Source organism: Enhydra lutris, unplaced genomic scaffold, assembly GCF_002288905.1.
Source record: "Enhydra lutris kenyoni isolate GAN:26980312 unplaced genomic scaffold, ASM228890v2 scaffoldscaffold17, whole genome shotgun sequence".
Taxonomy (NCBI): Eukaryota; Metazoa; Chordata; class Mammalia; order Carnivora; family Mustelidae; genus Enhydra; species Enhydra lutris.
The window spans coordinates 35,469,186-35,495,421 of record NW_019154101.1 but is presented as its reverse complement, the minus strand read 5'-3'; the positions used below and the strand labels follow the sequence as shown (position 1 = coordinate 35,495,421).

The 26,236-nt window shown below is 37.2% G+C and overlaps 1 protein-coding gene across 1 annotated transcript in view; it reads right to left on the bottom strand.

Moving 5' to 3' along the window:
• The window catches only part of LOC111147608 (adhesion G protein-coupled receptor G6), a 133,292-nt gene that overhangs the window by 60,420 nt on the left and 46,636 nt on the right, over positions 1 to 26,236 (bottom strand). Inside the window, exons 3-4 of the mRNA XM_022503763.1 lie at positions 7,117 to 7,458; positions 4,291 to 4,914 (exon numbers count right to left, since the gene is read on the bottom strand). Coding sequence (XP_022359471.1) covers positions 4,291 to 4,914; positions 7,117 to 7,458 — 966 coding nt within the window. The remainder of the gene's footprint in view (positions 1 to 4,290; positions 4,915 to 7,116; positions 7,459 to 26,236) is intronic.

The window sequence follows — 26,236 nt, the reverse complement described above, 5'->3', positions numbered from 1 at the left end:
GAAGCCTTGGTAATTAAGAACAAAAATTTGGAAGTGAAAATAAAAGTCAGTACAAATCCAAAAATTTCTAGAAAAGAATAACAAAAAAGTTGGGTACTTAAGAATTGTGTCTTATCTCTACATCCAAAACTGGCTCATAAATGGAAGTATTTAATAAATTTTGTTAAATAAATGTAGTTTGTTTGCGCTTAGACTGTTTATTGGGTTATACTGTACCACTCCTCAGGAAAGAGCAGTCATCAGGAAAATAAATAAAACTCGTATAGAAGGCACTATTTGTTCTTTGTGAAAACTGATGGACAGTAGCCAGTACCTAAACTTAAAACATAACACAGGCAAATTCTTGCAGTTATAATTAAAGAGTCCACTCACTGGGAAAACTGTCTATCTATGGAGGTCATAAAACTGAATACGTTTAATAAAATTGGGTAAATAAAATATGCTTAATAAAATAAAATTATAAAGTAAAAATTCTAAGAAAAAGAATGATGCTATAAAATGAAAAAGAATTACTGCTAAATAAAGTCTTTCTGAAAAAAAAAAAAACAACAGACAAGATTAACTGTGTTTAAAAAAAAAAAAAAACAGCCTGCTGAAAATTTCTTAATTAAGATATAGTTCCCCACAAGGCTTAGAATAGTGTAGGAAAACAAGAGTCTAAATCTGAAATTGTTGAAACATTAATTAATAACATGTTGATTTTATTAAGCTAGGATATTTACTATTTGAAACAAATGACAGGATGTTTTAATGTTAGTATAATCAGTTCTGTTTTACCATCTTAATTTTCATATCATAATTTACTCAGCAACAGACCTTTGGAAAATCTATTCATTCTTCCACCACAAGTTGAATCTGGAATTAGAGGTCATATTTAACAGACATTGTCAGTCCAATGGAATGTTAGGCATGAAATTCTATTTTCCCATTGGTTACTGTACTGATCATTAGTTTTTGGAAATTACTGTTACGATAAACAGCAAGCCAAATGTTCCAGGAAAAAAAAGAAAGGTTAAATGTTAACAGAGTAAACTTTTTTTCACTTGTTGAAAGTTCTGCTTAGCTAACAAGCTTAGATATCCTCTCTCTTACAGGTATTTCCTGCCAGTTAATAAGTGACTCCAGTTCTTCAACTCCCAAAGCTGATGACTGAACAGCGGGAAACTCCCTCTCCAGTGATGACTCCTGAAACACAGCCCAGGATATCTGAATCCACGGAATGGGGTGTTTGAGATCATTGTGGAATGTCAAGAAGACTGCTATAAAAATTAAAGGAATTCAAGCCTGCTGAGTCTGTAACTTGTCCTACTCTTTCAATGAAATCATTTTGAAAACATATAGATGACTATGTTACACCAGCATATGTTTGATGTGTCCCAGTAATCCTAAGCCTTGGGAAAGGAGTTTTAAAGAGAGTGTTAAAGAAAATGTGAGGACACTCAGATATAGATCCTGGGGAAGGGGGACAGGAGATGTGCATGTTTAGTTCACCAACTGCCTTGACCACTTCCTTTTTTTTTTTTTAAGTTTTAGTTTCCTGCCCTATGTTAAGTGAAGGGACTGGCCTAAGTTGGAATTCCCAAACAGAAATGCCTCCTGGAGCCAGAAGGCCATCTGAAGATGAAAGGGGGCTGGTGGAAGAAGAATACGGAGAGCGGTAAGGGCTGAGGAGAATGCCCATCCCTTCACAAGGAGCGAACACCACCTAGCTCCAGCTGTGTTGGCCTGGCAGCAAGACTAGCCCAGGCTTCGTTTCTTGTTTGCCAGCAAATCCAAAAATTTATTTTTATTTGAAATCATTTTTTTAATGTTGGAAAGAAATCATTGTTTAAAAGCATTGTGTGAACAAATATAAATAAATGAGAACAACTAAATGCTACCACCAGCATGGATGTCTGAGGGCTAAATGAGCTCATGAGAGGCTGATTGACTCCCCCTGGCCCTGGAGACCTAGCAGGTCTTTACCATAGTCATCCAAAGTGTGTGCTTCAGAAGGTTGGACCCTCATGATTTTTTAGACTACTTTCAAGGATCAGCAAATTTTCTCTGGAAGGGCCAATAGTAAAAATGTTAGGATGGTGGGCCATGTTACAGTCTTCCACCATCACCAGCTCTGACCCTGTAGCAAGAGGCAGCCATAGACAATACAAAGCCGCCTAGTCATGGCTGTGTCCAATAAAACTTTATTTACAAAAATAGGTGGCCTGCCATAGGCCTTCCTAGTTTGCCAACCCCTGGTCTAGAGCATTTCCTAGAGAAGCTTAGAAATCAATCCATGGACATCCCTCACATTTTATCACATTAATGTATCTAAGAGGCAACACAGGAAAGAAACCTTATGACTTCTGTTTAAAACAAATATAATATTTATGCCCCAGAAAGCTAGTGTTTTCCCACAGATCACTCCTGGGCCTTCATACTCCTTATCCGGGCAAGAACTAGCTCACCTACTCTAGTATGTTCCATCTTCTAGTCCGGTTTATTCCAAAAGACAGTCGAATTTATACTTGTAAGAGACATAGTTCTAAAATTAAATTCCTGTGTTCACCTCCTGGCTTAGCCACTTATTAATTGACACTAGATAAGTTACTTAATTTCTTTGGGCCTTAGATTTCACATCTGCAAAATGGAGTTAGTAATAAGACCCACATCAGGGGTCTATGTTGTAGAAAAGAGTGATTATGTGTAAAGGGCTTAAAACAGTACCTAGAAAATATGCACTGAATATTCAAGTTAAGCACATAATTTAAGTGTTAGCAATTATTAATACACCTACTCAAATTTTCTTTGGTTGCCATAGTCCTCAAATATTTCCCCGTAGAAAGGCAACTATTAAATGGTCTATATTATGACTTTTTAATAATAGCCAAAGATATGGTGAAAACAGGCCACTAGAGCAAAAATAATTACCCTGGACATAAGAAGACTATCACTGCCCTCTCACTGTTCACCAACCCACACCAAACACACACACTTGATCTTCTCAATTTCTTCACTGAGTGAAAGTCTTGTCAAGGGTCCCTGACCACCCTCTGTAGCTAGTCAGATTGAGAGGATGCTGGGGAACACCATCAGCTCTTACAGAGCTCTGCAGTCTTCTTCTGCAACATGCTTGTGGTTTACCCTCTGCCCAACAACCCACAAGAAAATACCCCTCAAATGGCATCACTTCATAACCTCTAACCATTTGCGGGATCACCATGGACCACAAGAAGGGATGGGTGACTTACACTGAAAGTTCAGTGACAAGAGTTCCCCAGAGCAGAAGGGCACACACAGGTCAGGGAAATGGGGGAAGTGGTCTCAGGTCTTCAAAGGGGTCCTACTTTGTTCAAACTATTGGGAATGAAGTTCTCCAAAGTCACATGAGAATTACTTTTTAACATCAGACTCCTCCTTTCCTCTTTTAATGAAAGTTATTTCTGTGACTAAAAAATATTTATTATCAACACTTTAGATTTAGTCATATTACATTATCAAAAGTGACAATGAAACTTTACTTTTTGTATTTTAATCAGTCCTGTAATAAAATAAGGACTTCCAAAATTAACTTAGGTACATAGAGAATGTTTGATAGAAGTCTATTTTAATATAATGTTGTCATATGGAATTATTTTCCTAAATATTTTGCATTTAGCTACTTCCAGTAATATCACATTTTAAGTCTCTCAAAGAGCAACTATTACGAGTATTCGAAACAAACAACAAATGCTCATCTTCAAACAGAGAAGAAAGTTCAAAGAAAAATTTGATAATTTCTGATTCTCGAAGATTTTTCCATAAAATGGACAGCTTCAATATTTTATCCTGGCTGAGTAAATACCATTCCTTTTCAGTGGTGGTTGTTTATTTAAATAACATAATGGAAATTTCATAAAGATCAGCTTTTTATTGTACTTCTTTGTGATCAAAAACAGTAACTTATTAATTTATTTTGTTTCAGTCCCAGTGTTAACCTTTCTATTTGAGGTATGACAGTTACAACTTTTGTTACATCAGTGATAAACTGTGTGATATTTTATGACATGAGGAAAACTTTAAAATGGTAGAACCAAGAGCTTTGATTGAGTAACGAAGGTTTGTAATCAAATGTATACTATGTTTGGCTGAGCATATAACATTTTAAAAATCAAAAGCTCATTAATGACGACTACATATATACACACACAAGAACATACACACCCATATATATACACACATACATAGACACAGGTACATGTGTATGATTTCTTGTTCACCATCATTCATAGAATAATTAAAAAAGGGTAGGGGGGGCATGCCCAGACTTACCACAGCTTAGGTTGCTTTCTGCTTTCAGAGCTAGGGTGGGGATATTCCAGAAGTCATTTTGCCAGTCAACCACATTCCCTTTCACATGGCAGCTGAGGTTGGAGAGGACTTTGGAATTCATGGTAAAATTCCAGAGTCGAAAGTTATAAATGTCCCCTTTTAGGGAGGCAATCTCATTGTGCTGGGAGCCTAACAACAACTTCCCATTTCCAGGAATAACTTCACTGATGGTAGAATCGCATGGAACTTCTTCATAGTTTCTTTTGAAATTTACACCAACAGAACCCAGAGAATTATTCCAAATGATGCAGAGCTGCTCAAAGCTTTCTGTGAAAATGTCTTCTTTATCCTTCACAGGTAACACGCTGTTTAGGAAGCATTTTGAGCCAGAAATAGAAATAAAGTAGCCATTCTTGGCCTTTCCAAAGCTAAGCAACTGTATGAAAGATGCATTTGAGTAGGAGAAAACTATCCATTCATGGTCTTCCTTGCCAATTTTGGTTGCTTCAAAACAGAGAGTGAAAGCGCTGAGTTCTGGAATAGAGACACTTTTGGCAACAGATACCTGATAACTATCTAGCATCTGGGGTAAAATGACCTTCTGGTTCCTTAAGGACACAGCAACTAGGAAAAATAATAACAGATAAAATGTATTAATTTCAAGTAAGAACTAATGAGAGATACAAAACATCTGATATGCCCACCCCCACCACACTACTCAACTGACTGACCTCTGCCCCATCAACCCTCTTTCATGATTCTCTATCACCAACCCATCACCTTGTCCCAATAATAACAGCAATATGTAACCCCACCCATATTAACTCTAATCACGGTGGGATCTCACATCAAAACTTTTGAGCTAGAGACGACCAAGATGATAAATATCTTTTTTTAATACCGGACCTGAACAAAAACAAAAACAAAAACAAAAAACGAAACCCTCAAAAACCCAAATTAAGGAAACTACTGTTTCAGGAAAGCTCTGTTTATACATTTTTCCAAATAATTTTCTAAACATAATAGCTAATAGTTCTATTTTTCATTAACAAGAGCCTTTTACTCTTCCTAAACACTCCTATGCTACTTCAGATACCCCATTTCCTATTCATTTTCCCCATCACCAGGACATTTCAGGAACAAAAGTAAAAATACTCCTATTATGGAGAGGCAGTCCAATAAAAAAATAAAAATAAAAATGGAATTTTAAGCCATATTTCCTTTATGGCAAGGCCTCTGCACTCCTTTCTGAGGGAGAGCAAGGAGCAGAGGAAAATGGGGCAGACAATGCAACTTCCTATCCCAGCTCTTCCACAAAATGCAGTGTGACCTTGAACCTGTTACTTCAGCACTCTCTACCTCAGTCTGCTCATCCATAAAATGAAAGACCATGGCACATATCATACAGGTGGTCAACAGGAATTAATACTTGGAAAGCACTAGGAAAGTGTCTGTTAAAGTTAATCTATAGTTAGGATTGATTACTAATGTTACTGGTTATTAATGGATTACTATTATCATCTGCATAATATATTCCAAGTAAAATGAATCAGCCTAGTCTCTTTGACGCATGTGAAATTGTTAAATAATATAATGGATTTCACCCTCTGTTAATGTAATAGACACCATGAAACATGTACTGACTGAGACAGAAGTAGCTTTCCTCGAAAATTCTGTTTAATGCTAGCTTCATAGGAATGCTAGTTTGAACATTTTTTAATATATACCAAGAACAGGTCTATGGTAAAAAAGCATTTTAAAATAAACATTCTAGTTAAAAATCCAGGGTGGAATTTAATAGAATCATGGATTTTTAGCCTACTTTTTAAACACAAAGCATTTGAGAACTCTAGTTACCCAGAGGCATATTTATGTAATAGGAACCCAGTATTCTACATGTATTATTGAAAAGACTGAAAGGAAATATGTCCATCAACACTTTATTAGTGGTTATGACTGGTTTATAGATATATGGGCAATTCCACTTTGCCTCTTTTTTATTTTCAAATTTCCTGTAATGTTTTACAATTTTTAAAACATTATTTGAAAAATTAAAGCCCGTTTTCCAATTAATCACACTTGCATCTAATGTCAATCACAAATAGTAAATAACCCTGCCGCCGAAAACACAATTTATAATGATGAGGGTTATTTTCATAATGGTGCCTTTCTCTTTTGTTTCTTTCACGCATGACATCTACTTACGAAGCTACTCTTGAAGCTTGAGTTTTCCTTAAGCAAAGAGAGGTTTTAGAGAGACTGAGATTATTCAAATGCTTTAATATGCCAAAATCTGGGAAATATGTTTGAAAGAAATATTTTTTTCCTTTCATTAGTCATTTTTAAAGGGCTTTCCTCAGGCTATGTTATTAGCTTTAGTTATAAATAGCTTTTTTTAATTTTATATGCTAATTTTTTTTATATTTGTCCCCTAGCATAGTTCCTTAAAAGGGCAACATCTTAAAAGCCTAAAATAAAATGATTTCTGAAAAGGAATATTTTAAATGTTCAGTGAAGAGCTGTCAGCATTGCAGCTTTTAATTATTAGCTGTGGAATATCTACAATATCTTCCAAGCAGCCTTTAAATGTTCTGCATATAAACAATATAAACAAATTTGGCTCTACTGTGACCAGATTTTGGATCTGGTAACGGTATATTGCTAATGAGAATGTTCAGTGAATATTAACAGATTCTTGCCCTTAAATTCTAATCCTAATCATTCACATTCACATAAAAGCACATAACTCTGTCTTCTGGTCCCAGTGTTTACTGTAGAACATGTTAAATGAAAGCAGAAGGTTGGCGCCGCCTGTGGTTTACATACCTCTGATGTAGCTGGCATTGAAACCTTTCTTCTGGATGCTAAAGTCGCTTGAAAAGGACACTTGCATCTCATTCACACTTGAGTTAAATGATAGGCCTTTGGCAGTTGCTCCACAAAATTTAGTCTGGCTCTCTCCATTTTCAAGGGATAATGAGTCATAAATGCAATTGGGAGCTTCTTCAATGTCGAAATCATTAAACGTTATCTGAATGATATAGCCGGTGGGGGCTCGCAGGGTCCACAAGCAAGCTTGGCTGTTAGGGTAGTCGTTAGGGTAGCATGGAGAAGTAAACGTCCCAGAAGGGCTGGACAGGACAACCCTGCAGTTGGCACATCCCCACGCTGTTGGCCAGACAAGAGAGAGACAGAGAGAAGGGCGGGGATCAGAGGCATACAATAAACCAAGAATACCACACACTGGGCACAATCAAACAAGAAGCATTTTAAAACACCAAAACACAATCATGCAAAATAAAAAGAGAATGAAACCATCTCAAGGAGAAAAAGGAGAAGAAACAGGAACAAAAGGTAAAAGAAAAAGAGAAAATTTTAGAGCAATGATTCTTAGACTTGGGGGGTCATATACCCTAAGATAATCTAATGAAAGTTACAGTAACTCTCTGTCAAATGCACAGAAGCCACTACAATACTACACTTTGGTATACTGTTTTAGGGAGTTCATGAAGCCCCAGGAGGTAACCCTGGATTTCCCAAAGGTTCACTGGCCTGGGTTAAGAATCTCTACTGTAGAGAGTAACTGCACTGGGGTAAGGGAGTTACAGAACCATAAAGGAAGACAGAAGTCAGTATTAAAACCATGGAAATAAAGGAGCATAAATACTTAGGAAATAAATATTTAAAGAGAAATCTACTAATACAAAATAAACAAGCAAATAAGTTATCTTCTGGCAAACTATACTTTTTTCTAAAATTCAAAAAAATAGCATCACCTTGCATGTGTGGAACATTTATAGTTTTTAAAATGCTTTCACTTATCTCATGTGTTCATTACAGTTGTTAAGTCTATACATGTGTGATGATCTCATTCTTTCATTCATGCAGTGAAGATTTATCGAGTGCCTGTTACATGCCAGGCACTATTCTAAATAGTATATATTAATCAGCAAGAAAGATGAAGTCTCTGTCTGAATGATTCTTACACATCAGTTCTGGGCCCAAAGATAAACAAATAATATAATGACAGATGGTAGTAAGAGGGAGGAAGAGAAGTAAAGCAATCTATCCCTTCTCAATTATTAGTCATCCGGGACCTGGTCACAAGTGGAACAAGACACCAAGGTCTACCGTCTTTCTGTCTGCTTTGGTAATTAATATTCATATTCTTTTAAATATTTCTGTAAGTATAGGCAGTAATTTCATTTATTCAATATCCTGGATAAATAAACTGCCATAAAACTTACACATACACTTTAAAACAATAAAACACTTTAACCATGTTAATGAAAATCACTCAAAATTTGTGTTCCTCCCCCTTTTACTGGATTGAGTAAAATAAATATGCAATATTTTTTCTTAAACATGATAGTTACTACAAATACAGTTGCTAATATGCAAGGACTTATCAGATATGTTACACCACTCAGGTTAGGTTTTTCTTTTTTCTTTCCCTAATGGCCACATTGGGTTATGTTCCGTATCCTCAACAACACTGCTCCCCATCAATTCTTTCTAACTTGCCCTCCCTCTGCTCCTCCTCCCTATGTCTTCAATGTCTTATATGGGGATGAAGACAGAGAGAGGAAAACAAATTATGATCACCAAGTGTTAGCCAAACGCCTTCTCTCATGCACCTCTGGAACACTACGTTCCTCTCTGTATCTCTAACCAGAGCAGTTGCGATCCTTCCGCTTGTGACATTATTCGCTTATTGTTTGTTTTTCCCACTCTTCTCTGAGCCCAACAAACAGAGTATGTACTGTTCTACTTACCTTCTTACTCCTCAGGACCTCACTGCATCCCTGGTACACAGAAGACTTTCGGTAAAATTTGTTAAATTTGTGAACAAATCCATGAATAGCTTAGATCCTGTCTCAATTAAAGAAGGACTAAATATAGTATATGAAACTAAGCCAAACAAAGTCCAAATCAGAAAAAAGACAGCGCATGAGCTCTGTAATGTCCGTTTGGATGAAGCTTTGGGCTCTTTCTTCCAATAGTTTCACTCATAGTATAAGATTGAGAACACTGGGCCTCTCTCACCCTTTAGCTTCCTGTTAATATACCCTGGGCCAAAAAGAGAGAAGTAATCCTACTAAATTAACAATAATGTACCCAGTAAAGGGCACTGAAGATTAAAAAAGAAAAAGGGAAAGGGAAATAAGATACAATCTCTGTGTCATCTAAACATCCATGATGTATCATCATTTTTGCAAAATGAAATACCATCCCCTACGTCCAACATCCAAGTAATGTTCATGACTTCCTTTATCCCGATGTATATACTTTTTTACCAAATTCTTCTCTAAGAGCTGAATGAAAACTACAGGAACCTTCGACCTGACTGAGCACGTGGACTCTGTAATCTTGAACAAATTAATCTCTCTGTGCCTGAGTTTCACAACCTTCATTTCACACTGGTGGCAATGGAAGCACCCACCTCCCACAGTTATTGAGAGGATGAGATAGGTTAATATTCAAAAGTCCTAGGAGCCACACCATAGAGGTGCACCAAGTGTCCTGGGAGCACCATACCCATGTCGGCTATCCTTAACCATCAGTGTAACACAAAATCCATGCATCGATAACTTCACAGATAAAAACAGCATCCCACTTTAATAGAATCTCTTTTTCTTTTTGGCACTCATTGGGATGAAAAAGTGAAAGAGAAAAACGCAATAATATTCATTTAAAAGCCATTTAAAGCATTCTACGATTCTCATCTAAAGTCACTAGACAGTAGTTAGAGAGTGCTCTGAAACCCCAATGTCTTACTTGGATGAAAACATCAATTAAACCAGGCACAGTATCATTATGTCCATCATATTTGTAGATAACTTCACAGTAAAGGGCTTCACATATATTATCTCATTTGACATTAAGAACAACCCTGGGAATTAGTACCACCTCCATCTTCAGATGGAACTAATAAGGCTAACAGATTATATAATTTGCTCAAAGTTAACATCTAATTGGTAAGAGGACCAAGACTCAAACCAGTGGTTCTAAATAGAAGTCTAGTGTTTTTCTAGGGGAAAAGTTTCCACAATATGGTGATTTGAATTTGACCATTTAGAGCAATCAACTGTCACTGTTAATAATTCCTATACAATGAACTGGTTCATTAGAACTTAATTCGTTCCCCCCTTAAAGGCACAGCTACTTAAAAAGACAGCTACTGTAGGAGGCACTGAATGTGGTCTCGGTAAATCCAGAGTTAACATATTTTCTAAGATACTCAACTCAAAACATCTGGCTCCAATTGTTTTCAAAAGCCAAGGTCGTGTAACATATTCACACCTATAAATTTATAAAAGCGAAGTTTTCTGGTAATCTAAACAACAAACCAAATTCCACCCTCAGCCCCTGCCTGTGCTTATAAATGTTTAGTAATAACTTACTCATGCTTATGTCACAAAACTTTATTCTTCAAAGAAACTCAAATCTAAGACTGAAAACCTCTCAGTCATGCAAAAGCCTATTGCGATTTATAATCAACATTTAGACCCAGATTTCATAATCATGACCTTCTGTGTTTTTTGTCGTCGTCGTTTTATCTCAGAGATTTGGACTCTCATCCCACCCTTGCCTCAAATCCTTCCTTCTAAACAAATAGTATGTTCTTTACAATTTAAGGCTGGAGTATCAGGTTCCAAAAGATAAATCAAAAGAAATCAATTTTAGCTGCTTTCAACACAGATCTGTAGATGGAATAACTTTTTCCTCCACTGTGTTAAATGATGAGCAGAAAGAATGCATTTAACTGGAATCTTGTTTCTTATTTGAATGCATCTCAAACTGCTGCTGGTGAGTCTGTTGGAAAACCTTGCCGGTGAAAATCAGCTCAGAAAATTTTGCTTCAGTTGCCTGATGCATCTCTTCAAAGTCATTGTTTGAGTTATCTATGTGAACATATTAAATTCTAATGAATAAAGTTTATTAAGTTGCTTCAGAAGGTTTAAAATATTTAGTAGCCTCAGAGGGTTCTGAAGATGAAGTGTGGAAAGGTCAACAACTGAGAATTCCAGTATCTGTTCTAATGCCTCAATCATCACAAAGGCAGGAGGAGTCACACAGGGTTTCTCCAGACTGAGTACAATGTTGCCAATCATAACATCACTGAGCTGTCAAATAGCTGACTGATAATAGACAGAACTATATATAATATATAACCATCAAAGTAAGTGCTTAAATTTAAGTGACTTCAGGCCTCCATGCATATTTTTTCAGGATGGCAAGGAATCTGAAGGCAGTCTGGCTGTGACATCTGCGTTTCTGTTAATGTGACAGACTTGGCAAGCATTCCCACCTTCCCTTACCACTCCTCTTCAAGCTCTGCACTCAGAGATAGTATTTCCACGGAGGGGAGGATCCCTTCTAAACCGGGGTTACACTGGTCATTCCGGTCTCCTGCTGGAATTTCCAGCACCCAAGCAGGGATATCAATATGCTCCCCAACTCCTCCTCAAACACTGGTTTCCCCAGAGTTAGCTAGAAAATTGTCTGATTTCCCACTGTGATGTTTCAGCCTCAAAATATTCTTTGGAGACACCACGGATATGAAGCCAGCACCATGACTTGCATATTAGTTTAAAAGGGCAGCATTTTACCTGAGTCAGTTCAATTAAGTTTGATATAGCTAGAAAATTAATGAGAAGTCGAAGTTTCCTTGATGAAGCACCATAAAGCCCAACAATTTTTTTAAATCTCCAAAGAGATTCACATGCATCATACCTTCAGATACAGTTTTATCTTCCGTAATATTATTAATGTTTAAACTTTAAGTTTTGCCTTTCCATAATCACCGGAGCATAAGAACATTCCATATGTAACTGTGAAAGATAATGCTTTCTGGATCCAAATACGTGAACTGCTGGAAATCCTTCCAGACTCACTTTATTATGTAGTTACATTTCCCTTGCAAGGGGATTAAACACACAAGCATGTCTGCATGCATATGCACACACACCCACACACATTTTCATGGGAAACTCCCCTCTCCTTAACCAGTGGTTAAATCCTTCTCCAGCTGTTAAAAAACAAACAAACAAACAAACAAAACAATCTAAAGGCAATGTATAACTTTAAACAAACTAAAGCTGCAGGGCCCATCACTTAACCTACCTTCTGGTTAACACGTTCAAGTCTCTTATCCCGGACCTCCATACTCCTGCACTGCACCCCGCCCCCAACTCTGTATTAATCCAGCCATGGGCCTTTTGCTCTCTAGTACACAGGCTTCCAGAAAAGAATCCACAAAACTGTGTGGATTTATACTGAAGAGGTTTCCAATTTTATCTCACTCACCCTCTTCAACATTCGATGTCTCTGAACATTCCCTGATTCTTGAGTCTCTCCACTCATAGCTCCTACCTTCTCCTGATTCTCCTCCTGCTCTTCTCCCAGTCCTCTCTGAGCTTGCCCCTGCTCTAACTGCCTTCACAATATTTGCTGTTTTAAGTGTGATCCTCAGACCCACAATTTCAGCATCACTTCATGCTCGTTAGACATACAGAATAAACCAAACCTACTGAACAAAACTTGTATTTAAATATATATGTATACATATCTTTTAAATTTTTTTAAAGATTTTGATTTATGAGAGAAAGACAGACAGACAGACAGACAGAGAGAGAGAGAGAGAACACAGTCAGAGGGAGAAGAAGACTACCCACTAAGCAGGGAGTCCAAACTGGGACTCAATCCAGAGACTCTGAGATCATGACCTGAGCCAAAGGCAGATGCTTAACCAACTGAGCCACCCAGGTGCCTGCAAAACCTGTATTTTAAGAAGATTATCTGGTGATTCAAAAGTACATTAAAATCTGAGAAATGCTCCTTTAAATAACAACATACTACGGAAGCTATTCACAATCATAGCACATACACCTTCTTCCAGAGCGATCTGCCCCTCCCACATCTCATGCAGTCATAATGATACCATCACCCCAGGGAAGGACCCCTGACCTGAAGGGAACTAAATCATGGGCTTGGCTACCCAGATTCTCTGAGAATGTGAAGTTAGGGACACAGATAATTTATTCAGAGAATGATAAAAAATGGAATGCCAAAGTTCTATGAATTCAAGAATAGCAGCATAGCTTGCCTTCTTGCAATGGAAGGACACTGATGAGCAGAGAAAAAAGAAAGCAAATGTAGAGCACACAGAGATAAGAGAAAATCAGACTTTTGAGAAACAGAGAGACTAATTTTACACATTCCATGTCCAGACGTCAATGAGAGGAGCTGTTCTTTGTTGCTCATCCTTGAATTCTATGATAAGAACTCTTACACCTGCCATCTCATTTCTCTTGATCCACCTTCAGTAGATTTCTGTTCCTTACTACAAAGAGTGCCTCGAGGCAATACTTTATGGGGCTCTCCTCTCCCTTCAGCTTTTCTGTCTCTACACTCAGTCTTTCTGGATGATCTCATCCAAACACAGGCCTTCATTATGTCCAAATGCTGATGACATGCATGTCCTATGAGTACCACACCCACACTCTTGAATGTCTACTCAATAGCTCCATGTGGATATCCCATAGATCCCTCAATTCAAACACCATTCCTCAAGTGATTTGTTTTTATCCATTTTACAATTGTTAGTAGTATGAGAAACATCCAAACTAGAACTCTGAATATTCCCATCTTCCTTCTCCTATACCTTTTAAAATATTTTATCAAGAGCTGGGTAATTATCTTATTGACAGTTATTCAATTTATCCCTTATCTCATTCCCATGCTACTCAGTTAAAGGTTCACATCTTTTCTCTCTTGGACAAAAAGCTCACTAGCTAGTCTCCTTGTCTTATCATCTCCAACTCATCTTTCATGTCACTATAAGAAAGATCTATGAAAATAGAAATGCAAGGATAAAAATATGTTTTCTCTAACTCAAAATCTTCTCTAGAGTCCAAAAGGACAAGTTTCTTTGAATGACACATACAGCACCCATATTGTTCTGTTCACACTGTCTTCTCATCTCTTACCATCTCCCCATTTCCATTCACTCAGTAAATACTTCTTAAGCATCTCTGTGCCTGGCATTGGGAATATTAAGCATATTGTGGACAGGATACAATCCCTACATCTGGATTATTTCAAATACAGACAAATAAGTAGACAGCAATAAAGCACAATGTGAAAACTGATCTGATAGAACAAGTAGATGAGTGCAATCACCTGGATTTAGAATTTGTGGAAATAGTGCCATTTCTAACAAATGAGAAAGAAACTAAGACCTAAATATGCAGCACAGAAGTGGGCCATATACAGAAAAATGTTCTGGCCAGTAGGTCAGCAGGTGCAAAGGGTAGCAGTTGAAAGAGAACATGACTGTTCAGATAACCTAAGAGATTCATTTTGTAGAAACACAGTATCCAAAGTGAGGCAAAACAAGAGATAAGGATGACAAAGTAGGCTGAAATGAGATTCTGCAGAATTCTGCAAGCCATCCTAAAGAAAATGAAAATAATAGTAAGAGCAGTAGGGAAAATAAGAGGTTTTAATTAAGGGAAAGTAAATTAATCAGATTTGTATTTAGCACAGATTTTTTTTTTAAATCCTTACCCTTCTATATATAAACAACACAAAACTACCAGCAAACAAAGTCCCTTGTATGAATCCCCACAGCCTCACTCAAAAGACTTGACAGGAAACAAGAAGAAAGAGACAGCAAACTACCCTGGTGGCTCATTTGTGAAGAGAGAATAGTGGTCAAAAGCAGAGGAAGATTAATTCTGCAAGGACTCCCCAAAGCACAGCCTATCTGTTGATGGGTAAGATCTGAAACCTACAGAGTGACCAATCTAGTGTTCATCGAAGATCTGTCTTACTGTGATCTTACACGTTTTATTACCCCTGACGAAACACTGAGGGAACTATAAAAAAACAAACACCCACCTAATGTTCATTTCACTTGAGAATGTCACAGAAAACTTCTCCATATAGATTATCTAGGCAGCATTGCAGGGTAAAACTGGTTTACGTTGGCATCAGCCAGAAAAATATTGCTAAATATTACCAATACCAATGGAGAATGTCTTAGCCTAATTAAAGCTAAGTATAGTTCTAATACCCATGAAGGCAATGATAGCATTACTGGAAGTTACTAACTTCTTGAGCACATGAATGCAACTAATGAGAGGTCCATACAAAATACCAGGACTGCACCTGGCTGCTAGAAAGATGCTCAAATAATGTTAGTTTTTAGTGTTGTCATGACTGCGGTTGCTGCTTCATAGCAGAGCATGTGAGCAATGTTTCAGATTCTGTTAGTTCATTCATTCATTCGCTCATTCCTTTTACTGGGCCCCTACGCCATTCATTTCCAGATTTCTCTTCCATGTCTTTACATATGGTTAACAGAGGGTGGGCAGAATTGGAGGTTGGAGTCAAAGGTCATTGCTTCCAATTCATGGCATGTTATCTGGTGCAGATGAAGAACCTGAAATTAATTGCTAGAACGGGTTTTGGTTTAACAATCCTGCCATCCCAATAAGTTGGGAGAATATATCTGGAAGAAGATGGCAGTGGCAGAGCAAGTGTGCCCTGTAGCTCAAATTTTCCAAATGAGCCTTTAATTTGAGGGCATTAAAAACAACAATAACAAAAAAAAAAACCAACTTAGGTTTGTTCACATAAATGGCAGTGGTTTAATTTGTGAAGGGCTTGGAGCAAAGTAAATGACAGATGCAACTAGCATAATTTTGCCCTTTTATGAAAGAATACTTTTTGTGTAAACATTTTGGAAATAAGAAAGGGCTGATGTAAAAGTTCCATAATATAGATTTTTAAAATTAAAATGTTTTTCAGTAAAAGTTTCCATGTAATACATAAGCAGGTTGTTTAAATATGCTGTCTGACTGCCTTAAATTAATCCATTGCTGGAATTAATTACTTTTCAAAAATATTTACATAATGTCAACTTTGCACACAGATCTCAAGAATAATATATTTGAGGACTGTATGAGAGGGAAGGAAAAAGAGAAACAAATTCTCTTAAGTTTGTTCAGCACACTCTGAAATTAACCTTTATAAAGTTCTATTTCCAACTTTTTTATTTTCAACTTCTTCCTAGCTAAATCACAAGAGCTGATTAAAAATATTTTATTATTTTTGAAAAAGAAACACTGTGGCAAGGACAATATACTCTTGATGCTGAGTTAGAAGGTCTCTCGAAATCCTTTCCAGATGTAAAATCATATTTTTTGAGGTAATTTTATTTTTTATGAGAGAGAGAGAGAGAGAGAATGAGTGGGAGGGGCAAAGGGAGAAGGAAAATAGAGCCCAACGTGGTTTTTGATTTCATGACCCTGAGATCATGACCTGAGCTGAAATCAAGAGTCAGATGCTTAAACGACTGAGCCACCCAGGTGCCCGCAAAGTATTTTCTTTAAAATTTCAGTATAAGCCATTTAAACTCATATATATAAAAACAGAGAATAATTATAACAACCTGATAACAACTAGCCATTTGGAGAGTGATTACTTTGTGCCAGATGAGAGAAGACTACATTGAGATAATGTTTACCTCTTGAGATAACGTTTATATGAATATTTGGTCATATTATGAGTGGATCACAGTGTGTTCTGGTCTTGGCTCTTCCATTAACCAACCATGGGACTCTGAGCTAGTCACTAGCCATTGAGGCTTTGGTTGCCACATCTGTAAGAAACGTCTCTTCCAGCTCTGAAACCCCAGTATGGATGATAGATTCAAATTTTCACACACCATAGAGCTTCAGTTGCTCCCTTTAGCAGGAGAAAGCTTCCGGGAGAGTCATGAGGATATCTGATACTTCCCTAAGGAAAAGAACGCACTGATCATTCATGGAACTATGAGGAAATGGGGTCTTCTCGAGTATCCAGGAGTCCCAACCTGAATGTTTGTGTTCATTTGTCCACATTGAGCCAGATGTCAGCCAATACAGGTTGAATAAAAGTAGAGTTAATGGTCAGCAAACATCCTGGCTTCTGGGACATATTCCGACTGCTCAAGAAAATTTCCACATCTTGCTAACAGTGGTTATTATGCTATTTTGAATATTGCTGGCTTAGAATTATAGAGCAGCTTGACAGACTGTAAAGATTTAGAGTGTGGTTACATCAGGGAAAAAAAATCACCTACTCACTACCTAATACAGCTGCTTTAGTGTGTTCTTGATGTCTACCAGCTTACTCTACAAAGGAAAAAATAGTTTATTACTTTTATAAAGTTAATACACCTATTGAGAAGTAAGGTTGAATTTTGGTTTGCCACACTATTGCCAAAATGTTTATCTAAATTTCAAATTGCCCTGGGTTGGGAATGAGGTAATGTAGATGCAAACTTCACAGGGCTTCTGGAAGGTTATGCACATCCAGGCAACTCCACTGACTTCACATTTAAACTGCTTCACCTCTGTCCCAGAGGTCGCCCGCATTAATCACAAAATCTGCAGCAAAAACACGCTTGGGAAAGTTCATGAAGGTCACCAAACTTTATAATTATAAATTTGCAGGGTAGTAGAAAAATCAACTTGCTTACTCTGTTCTGGCCACTTGTATTTTTAAACTCCAGAAAAATGGGAGAGTGACTTGTCATAGGTGGGTGAGTAAGGTCACACCTGCAGACAAGCCAGACAGAAGGCCACACCACCACAAGTGGGTGGGCTGGGTGGTCTGCAGAGCAACCAGTGCAGCATGTTTCCATCTGGAGGCACAGACCTAGGAACAGAAGCTTGCTGGTGTCCTAGAGATTTGAATTGGGGCAAACTGGGCAGCCGTTGGAAAGGGGAGGTGAGCTCAAGCAGCAAACATCTGTTTCAGCTACAATTTGAGTGGCTTAATGATCACTTGAAAGTCCCATCAAATTTATTCTATACTCTTGACTGTAAATTGCTCCTATTTAGCTGTGTAGCATTGAGAAAAGGGGAAATATTATTTTAACATGCAGATTCCTTTCATGATCCTCTGTAGAACACCACACAGGGGAGTTTCGGAGGGCGTTCTCAAAGGAAATGGCTTTGGAATAACAACAGGTATAGCTCTATTCTGGTTCAATACAAGTTAATAACACACAGTTTAGTTGTCCCACTCCAAAGTAACACTGATGAAGAGGCCGACCGAGCCCCAGGGATTATCACGATGACACAGGGAAGTCCCTTTTACAGAAAAACTGGAAGGAAAATTTCAAACAATGGCAATTTGGGATTCCAATATAAATACAAAGCTTTGGATAAATATATATCATTTTTCTAGGGACAGGAATATGATAGGACTATAAGTCCTCTTGGCATCAAATCTCAACCCCAAAAAGATGAGAAACTTTAGAGATGGGGATTCTTTAATGATGCATTAAAGTAAATAGGAGATGTTTGGATAACATATCTTTCTGAAATTTATTTACTAAAATAATTTGAATTGAATTTCTACTTAGGGAAATCAAAATAATTTTCTCCTTCTTCAATATACTCAGCTAACTTTCAGTTTTTATGATGAGCATGACATAAGGCTTTGTGAAAGACCACCCAGCCAGTGTGATTTTGTTCTATGTGGAAGGACTGAGCCTCACAATGCAAAATGGGCCAAAAAACAGATAACCAAAAGTTTAATGAAAATTAATTTTTGCTTGTAAAGTGATGTCAAAAGTTTACATATATGTGATTTTGCCTGAAATGAATCACTTTTTAAATTACTGAAAATATTTTTTTGTCTAATACATTATTTTTATGCATGTTATTTTATGGTACTTTATACATTTTCTATAAAACTAAGTCACGATTCAAAAGCAAACAATGCAGATGAAGTTCCTTGGTCACTCTCTCTGTCTCCCAACAAACAGAGTCAGGAGGAAATATACATATCCCACTGATCTTAAGGAGCAGGCCAAAGCTCTTGGCTACAACATGAGAGAGAATGTTCTAAGTGACTGTGCCTAAGACAACAGACAGCTGACAAATGGAGGATCATATCTGGTCATTAACAACTCAGACACAGCAAAGCCCTTTCCAAAGAAGACTATGAGAAAAGCAGAATGTTAAAGGACAGCCTGTCTTGTCATTTGTTTACTAGATTTAAACATTTGCTCCCTGGAGAGCTGAACATTAAACACCTAGGGTTCACAGAAGTTCTTTTGGACACCAATCTAAGTTTCTAGTTGAACTGGCTTTGAAGTTGCTCCTATGCCAACATCTTTACAGCTGTTCTCAGTACGTAAACCCTCCATATACTTGACTAGAAATAGCACTCTAACTGGCTGGAACTTTCTGCACAGTGTTTCAGTGAAAGACACTACTGTCCTCTAAAGCACATTATTCAACAATTCGATTTGGGCTGCCGAAGCAGAAGACAAAGGCAGCACTATATCCTGTGTAATTTGATCAATCTGCTTCATGATGTCATTTTTAGGTACAGCCTTTCAATTCACAGTCTGATTTACATGGCTTCGAGTGATGTAGAAGCCATGTAAAAAGGTGTACATCTACCCCTGGTGGTACACTCCTTTCAGAAATATAAGGGCTTTGGTGAAAAAAAATATCCTAAGTTGAAGTAACTTTTCTATTAAAACCATTAATAAAGGCAAATGTTAATGTTCATGAAATGTGAATGAAAAAAACTACATCAAATTGTAGTCCCTTTTTTGTATCATTCAAGTAATATTAATGAGCTTATCCTTTCACTGTCTTTAGTGGATGGGAAAGAAACAGAAAAAGAAAAGATAATGTCAGTGCTCATTGATGTGACCCAAGATTGTAGGAGAAGACTGGGAGGGAACATGTTACACTAAGAATATTTGGTATAAGATGTGATTAAATCATTGCAAGACAAGTGCTATCTTGTTAGAGTAATTGGAAATGCATATGGGCAGATGCAACTATCGCATTTTCCTGTCAACCTACGTTGGTAATTGGTAGTAAGAAATACAAAGAAGTAAAGTAAGATACATGTTAGACATGGCTTGGGCAGAAGCCTTTTGCTGTCTGCTTCCTCTTGGATTCTATGGGTTGTAGCCAATAAAAATGGAAGTAGAGAGAAAAAAAATAAGTGGGTATCTCTAAAATGACCCACTTATCTTGAGTTCATACTGTGACACTGTGTAATGCCAACACACGAAGTTACAGACTTCCTTCAAACCACATAGAGAAAGGATTGGTTTTTTTGGTGGGATTTTGTTGTTGTTGTTTTGTTTTGTATTTTCGGGTTTTTTGTTGTTGGACTGGGGGAGATCTGAAAATCTTGTCGTACGCCCTCTGAAACTTAAGACTATTTTCCTTGGCATCCTTCACCTAATTTTATTTGCTTGTTTTCCTTGTCAAATATTTTTTTTTCTGAATTAAATACCAAAAATTCATAAGATAAGTCAAGCTAAAAAAATAAATAAATAAAAAATAGAAAAGGGAAAAGTTCTATGTGTGTATCCATAATGCCTTCTGAATACATACATGATATATATGTAGACAGTTTCCATGTGGTCAGGCTGCATGCTTACCCGGTTCACTTCTAAATCTCCAGTGCCCAATGGTAAGGATTCACCACTCAAACACCCCAAAATTGAGAAAAAAGGATATGGAAATACATACCCTACACATGCATCCTTCAAAATATATACAGCATTAACATAAATATATTCACATGTTTTAAAATATATATGTTACGAGATAATTTTTCTTGCAATAATCATGAGTTTTACATGATAAAAGAGCATTAAGTCGTTCGTTCCTTCCTGCTTATGGTAGAAGTTAAACTGAATTCCATTCTAGGCTGAGATTAGATCTGATTTCATATAATATGCTTGCTTCTGTCTAGTTGACCTATACTTATTATGTATAAGGCACACATTATAAGCGCTAAAGAGGAAAATTATTTCCTTCAGGAATAACAAGAAGCTACAGCAGAAATGTCATAAACTTGTTGACCTAGAAGAGGCCTGCTTTACCGAAGGCCAGTTGTTGACTTTATGCATTGTTTCATCTTGAACCACTTGGATCTCTATCGTCAAAACATTTAGTAGGATACTACTGCTTCTAGTTCACCCACCCCATGCCCCTCATTTTTCAGATGTGGAAGCTAAAGCCCAGAGATACCAACAGACTTGCCAAGGAGAACACCATGAATTAAAATCAAAATAAGAATCATTTCTGCTTCCCAGCTCCAGTAAATGTAAATATTCTCTAATATCTGTATGCCTCTACTAAATTTAAACATAGTAAATAAATTTAGAGTGCCACGACATCTGAAGTCATGTACAATCGTCTTTCCATACGTAAATTAAATTCTTATAACAGTCTTGCAAATTACAGTGTTGTTATGATTTTATTAATGAGAAAAATGATTTCTCTGTATCATTTTAATGTATCACTTGGCTTCTATAATCTAGCCCATATACTTCTGAAAGCCAGGGATCACATCTAACTTGGTTTAGCCAACATCACTGCTAAATCTATTTCGGGTGGTGGCAGTATGGGTGGTCACAGTATTAGTAATAATTAATTTAATCCAAACTTTCTCCAGAACCAAAGGTGTTCAACGAATCTTAGAGTTTAGATAACCCACTCCAACCATATTTCTTACCATAAGAGGCAGCAAAAAGAACATAAGCTTTGGAGTCAGGGAGACGGCATTTGTATCTGATCTTGAGCAAGTTATTTAACCTCTATACCCCTTTTTTCTTCTTACAAAAGGAAAGAAGTCACCTCCTTTTTTTTTTTTTTTTTTTTGTAGCTACTGAATGGATGAGTGAAATCCTCCATAAAGGACCTCATGCATAGCTGATACGACATGGCTGTTTGATCACTCATGGTGTAATGGGTGCAGACGCCCCTTCAGATCCCTCTTCTCTCAGATGCTAGGACTGTCAGCTACTGACAGTTCACAGTTGAGTTTTCCTCAAGACTGCCATCAGCTGAAGAGAGACACCTCACCCAAGGTCCCACCACTTTCCTGGTGTAGTCCCCAACCAATGACAGACCAAAGATGGGATACAAGTCCCAGCCCCCCAGATCCGAAGCTCCTTGTAGTATCTGCTGAGGCTGCGGCCATTGAAGACCAGCTTCTCCCTCAGTCCTGCTCTTCCCTCCCTGCCTCGCAGGGGTTGGTTGAAGGATACTTGCTGATAAATCTCCATCTCAGAGTTTGAGCCACAAGAACCAAACCTATATCATCTGATCATTTCATTGTCTTGTGCCTAAATGAAATGGTAGACATTGAGGATGCTCAAAAAAGAAATCTCTATTCAAACTGTAAAGATGTGATAAATACTGAAGTGAGAAGTTAAAGGTGTTATGTCTGGTTCCAGTTACTACCTAAGTATGCTGGGCTGCTTATTTAATATCTCAGCTTTAATGGTTTAAAATGTGATGGACTGGGGCACCTGGGTGGCTCAGTGAATTAAAGCCTCTGCCTTTGGCTCAGGTCATGATCCCAGGGTCCTGGGATCGAGCCCCGCATCGGGCTCTCTGCTCAGCAGGGAGCCTGCTTCCTCCTCTGTGTCTGCCTCTCTGCCTACTTGTGATCTCTGTCTGTCAAATAAACAAATAAAATATTTTTAAAAAATTAAAATAAAATAAAATAAAATGTGATGGCTATAACTTTGACATAAAGCTTAGGTTCCCTCCTTTTAGTTCTCCCTTGAGGCCCTAGTATTTCAGCCAGGCCAAGAAAAACATGACCTCTATTAAAAAAAAAAAAAAAAATCAATACATACATTTTCATCAAACCCTAATCCATTCACAAGCCTGAGATGATGAATTTAAAGTTTGTGATGTTTTTCTTAACAGTTTTGGAATACACAACTTTCCAGATTAATTTAGCTAAGTAGAAATTCATTAAAAAACCTATTATGGAATACTAATGCAAGTATATTATTGGTAAGTGAAATTTCCTATATTACCATTAAGACTAGAAGTAAGTTTTAGGAAACTAGTCCTTCTAAATATACCAAAAAAAAAAAAACAACTCCATGGCTACGTATTTATTATTCGCTCATGACTCATGAATTTTTTGAGGCCCAGAGAGGAGGCTACTGAAGAGCACTTTTGTGCACAGTGAAGATGCTTTCACATGATGTCAGGAATGAAGAGTGGAAGGACAGTTTTAAATAATGTAGGGAATTAGAAAATGACATTTTCTGAATATCCTAGTTTTACCAATCCAAAGATATATATTGTTCCCACCAGGAAAATGACCTATCTCATGCCTGTATCTAAATTTGTCTCACCCATTTGATCTTTCAGCATTTGATGCAGAGTCTGATTATAAGAAGGTTCACTTGTTCAAAGTTGGATTTTTATATTCCCTTTGATGTATTCTCTAGAGGGCTTCACGAACACCATTTTAAAAATACACTGTACTAGAACATAAACCTATCGCTCATGTTTGTTTTTCATTGAATTTCTGGTAAGCGGGTGGTGTGATGATTCTCAAAACCTTAATTCCACCACTCCATTCCCATGTAGCTAATGGGTTCAGAAAAATCCAACCACGAAAACATAATCACAGTAGTTCTCTGTAAAGGTACCTGAAACCTCACTAATCACGACACTTAAAATGTTCCCTGTGAAGGTCAAATTCAAAACATATTTATGAAAAATAAACCTTTATGTTTAGATTTTAAATCTGTTGGCCAGAAAAAACAGGGTAGTTTGGTCCAAAACATAAAAAAACTAACCCAGGAATCCAGGAGAACATTCAGCAACTTTATTCAAACAAAAACTCTTATTAGTACTTGGGTGCTATGATGAAGAGTTCCCCAAGAATTTAGAAATCAGATTGTTCTTTAAAGTGTTCAGTGTTAACTCTTTTGTATTGATAGTGACATAATCATCTTAGAAAAAGTGTCTTCCTGAGGAAGACTTGAACTCAATGGTAGCATCTATCTAAATAACTGTACAGGGCCAGCAAGAAAATCCTAGCAAATGGCCCAGAGACCTCCTGCCACTAATAAGATCAAACCTCTCAGGAGACGGATACACAGGCTCACTGGACTGATAAGGTCAAAAATGGGATTCGTCAAAACCTTCTAGTTCATGCTCAGACCATTGTCTGGTTTCCTACATAGGTGGACCAACAATTCTTCTGGTTCCTCTAATATTACTCATTATATACCAACAAATCAGCTCTTTACAAGTTGGTTTCTCAAGTAGTAATATTCCCATAAAAGCAACACAAACAGGGGCAATATCAAAAATATTTAACAACCCATAACAATTAGGACTTGGGCCCTAACCAATCAGAGTAGAGGCAGACCATGAAAAACAGCTGAATATCAGTTCTGACCGTGACTTCTGCACTTACTTTTTACCTGTAAGTAAACTTCCAGTTACTTGTTTAACATTTTTCTCCTCTCTTACACAGTGAGGTTCCTGGGCACAGGGACTGTCTCATTTGCCACCATATCTCCAAAACCTAGTATAAGTTCTAGCCCTGGACTTAGCTCTGAGAACACACGAATGAATGAGCAAACAAATATTAATCCAGATGAATTTCCTTTGAGGAGACAGATCTACTTTCATGGTGGATTTAAAATCAAACTTCTGAGCCTTCCAGACTCAGGGTTAGACCAATTCACTATGCTGAGAAGTAGCCTTCAGAGAAGTCTCCTGAGAAACTTTCAGCAGCCTTCCTACCACAGGAAGCCCAATGTTCTGACCCAGCCCTGCAGACACCATGGGATTACCCCCCACAGAACCTACAGGGAGATCACCAGCATGAGAACACAAGTTTACATTCTTTGCTGTCTGAACACAAATCTAAGACATAACAGCAACTAACATAATGGATTAAGATAATAAGCCAATTTTCTGCAAATGAAAATCTGGCTAGTAGTTATAAGTTTGATTATTGAAATAGTCACTTCAATTATGAAATACAACAACTTCCTTTTTCAATTTGTTTTTGCTTTATCCCCAGACCATTAGCCATGTTGCCACTGGAAAAAATGCATTTTTGGTTGAGGGAATTATTTGATCTTAAATTTACATGAAATATAATATAAACCATCCTAGAGGGCATATTCAGAGCATACTGTAGGGAGTGGGGCTAATATTTAAGATATTGTTTCTCTTTTGAGTATCAGAAACACCCACTAAAAATTAGTGCCTTTAACTAACGTGTAAACCAGAAAGACTTTTTGAATTCATACACAGTTGATCATGTTGTAAAAAGGATTTCTAACCAAAAAAAGCAAGAGGCTGAATATAGTGTTTAACTTTATAGTTATAAACCAAACTTTTATTCCATATTTTCATTATATATACAATGTTTATAGTCATCAGCCAACAAGTATGAGCAGAACAGCCTTTGCTATGACTGCCAAGGATACGAAGATATTTTTTCAAGTTATGTAATTTTCCCCTCATCAAGCTACTAACTGAACACTAAAGAAAGATTACAGACAATTACATTTTTATATCAAAAATCCTTAACACGTCACCAACGCAGTAACACATATTTCTTTTCTCCTTTGCTACTCTGCAGAAAATTTCTCAATCATGCTTTTAAAAATGCCAAATGAATATTCTTGAGCCCCCTTTGACTTCCATCATGGACAATATTTTACTATCCGGTCACTGAATGACCCCTGACTGATTCTGATTCTGATTCTGAATGACCCCTGATTTATTTGGGCTGATTTGACTCTCAGTTTCTCTAATCCCCCTTTCACCTTTCTGCTATGTTCTACCCTTGGTACCAGGAGTTATTTGAAGGGGGAGTAGAATCAGTTCATTTCCCCATTTCCCCATCATCTCAAGGGATCTGCAAATATCTTTGTAGTCATCAATCTATTTTATTGCAAAGAAAACTAAGGAACTATAAGTGAATATCACAATGATAGATATGTTAAACAAGGGGTGTGTGTGTGTGTGTGTGTGTGTATCTCTTCTGTGTATCCTTTCCATTAAGTCTTACCTACAATTACCGCCTAAAATAGAATGGGAAATAGAAGTGGAAACAACTTTTTATT